Genomic DNA, 2,041 nt, shown 5'->3' on the forward strand with positions numbered 1-2,041 from the left:
AAAAAAACTGCATTCCCAACAAGTGTTCTCAAGGTGGGCTATATTGGAGAGGCAGGTATCGATACAGGAGCACTTAGGAAAGAGTTTCTAACAGGTAATTCATACATTATATTGTAACGGTCTATATGTATAGCAGTTGTTAACCCCAAAATGATTGAGAGATTTTGTGCTCAAAGATATGATTTCAGGTATTGAACAAAGATTCTTTGAAGGACCTGAAAGGCAGGGTAAAAATCCAAAGTTTTCACTCACGGACCTTGATAGTGAAACCTTCAGGTAGGTCACATGTAGTCACATTTACTGTTATTTGTACTGTCTGCTTTTCTTCAATATGATACGTTATATTTGTTTTTTACAGAACTGTTGGAGAAATCATTGCTGTTAGCCTTGCCCAAGGTGGCCCAGCTCCAGCGTTTTTTAAAGACTGGTGCTACAACTTTTTCTGCAGTGGAGAAGTGGACTTTGGATCTCTGACTAAAGAGGATGTAACAGATTTGGAATCTGCCCTGCTAATCACCAGGGTAAGATTATTAAAGTGAGCCATACTGTTCAACTTAAAAGTATTCAACCCACAGATTTGCGGTGGATGCAGAGTCTCTAATGTTGTTGGCGGAGGACATAGTAAACTGTGGATACACCACCCAGATCAAAATGGATTACAAAGCACAGATGATTTGGTAAGAAAAGTATTATATTCTGTTGGGAAAGCTTTACAATTTCAGTTAATTTATATATATTTTTTCCCCTCCCACAGTGCTATTATTTTGCATTCCACCACAAGACTAATTCCAATGCTGCAACAACTCAGGAAGGGCCTGGAACTCTGTGGTCTGGTTAACCAGATGAATGTAAATGCTGAGGCTTGTCGACCCCTGTTTGTTCCAGGGAAAATCACCAAAGTAACTTTTATTTTAAATAACTTGCTTTGCTCTTCCCAACTATATCTGTGGTGCATTTTGTATTGTGTGTTTTGTCTAGGTTTCATCTCTCACATAACTTTTGCAAATATTAATTTTATCATTAGCCAGATGCTGACTTCATCATGATGAATTGCCAGCCACAATACAGTGAAAAGGGGACATCCAAAGAAAGAGCTGAGAAGAAGATTATAAACTTCCTGCAGGATTTCTTGGAGGAGCTTGAGATATCAGGTACCATACTTGATAATAAAAGCATAAAGTATTTATAAACAGTGTTTCCCGCAGGAATTTGCTTAGGCCAGGCGGTGAGTTGTTGGCCGGAACAAGTTTTGCGCTGATGACTGCGGGGGGTCGAATTGAATACATAAAACTAAATCCTATCTTAATTTGTCAGAGCACACGAGGCAGATATTAATTTTCTATTCTCAGTTTTAATTAACTAATTACCTTTCCACATATAGTTCACCGATGATGATGACGACAAAGAGGTTTTTTTTCCCTACACACGTCTCCTCGGATGATCAAAGAAAATTACTCCTCTGCCATGGCGTAATCATATAACCAACCAGAGGGTGTCGCAATTAAGTGTTATCAGCTGTAGTTATCAATGCTGTTTTAATGTCTGGGCCTGGCAATGAATTAAAACTTGGTTTTTGTATTTTTGTTTTTTTTGGGGTTTTTTTGGAACGTTGGCGAGGCGGTAGCATGACTTTGGCAAGGCAGCCGCCTCGCCAAGATAGTGCTGCGGGAAACACTGATAAAATTATTTGCTGTTATTGTGAGTTAAATACATATAATTTATTATTTTTTTTTAGATATATGCATTGAATTGCTTTCAATAAATTATTTTCAAAATGCATTTTGTTCATAGATAGGGAGACGTCAGGTGAAGGGTCAGCATGTTCTTCAGTGGATGACAGGGCAAGCCCACACTCCAATTCTTCCAAGTGAAAAGCAACATTTTAGGATAAAATTCAGTTTTTACCATGAGTGCAGTGAGCTTTTAGGGGATCACTCCATTTGCTATCCAGTAGTGAGTGCATGTACGTGTACTGTCACATTTCCAGTACAGCATTTGACAACTTACTCTGAGTTTAAAAGGATCATGACAGAAGCTGTTC

General features: G+C 38.5%; 1 protein-coding gene across 1 annotated transcript in view; it reads left to right on the forward strand.

Moving 5' to 3' along the window:
• Positions 1-521, forward strand: part of LOC107080765 (G2/M phase-specific E3 ubiquitin-protein ligase-like) — a gene marked incomplete at its 3' end in the record, with an annotated part of 2,785 nt that extends 2,264 nt beyond the window's left edge. Inside the window, exons 3-5 of the mRNA XM_015368967.1 lie at positions 34-94; positions 177-276; positions 359-521. Coding sequence (XP_015224453.1) covers positions 34-94; positions 177-276; positions 359-521 — 324 coding nt within the window. The remainder of the gene's footprint in view (positions 1-33; positions 95-176; positions 277-358) is intronic.
• Positions 522-2,041: the final 1,520 nt, after the last annotated feature.

Source organism: Cyprinodon variegatus, unplaced genomic scaffold (assembly GCF_000732505.1).
Source record: "Cyprinodon variegatus isolate N-32 unplaced genomic scaffold, C_variegatus-1.0 Scaffold2302, whole genome shotgun sequence".
NCBI lineage: Eukaryota > Metazoa > Chordata > Actinopteri > Cyprinodontiformes > Cyprinodontidae > Cyprinodon > Cyprinodon variegatus.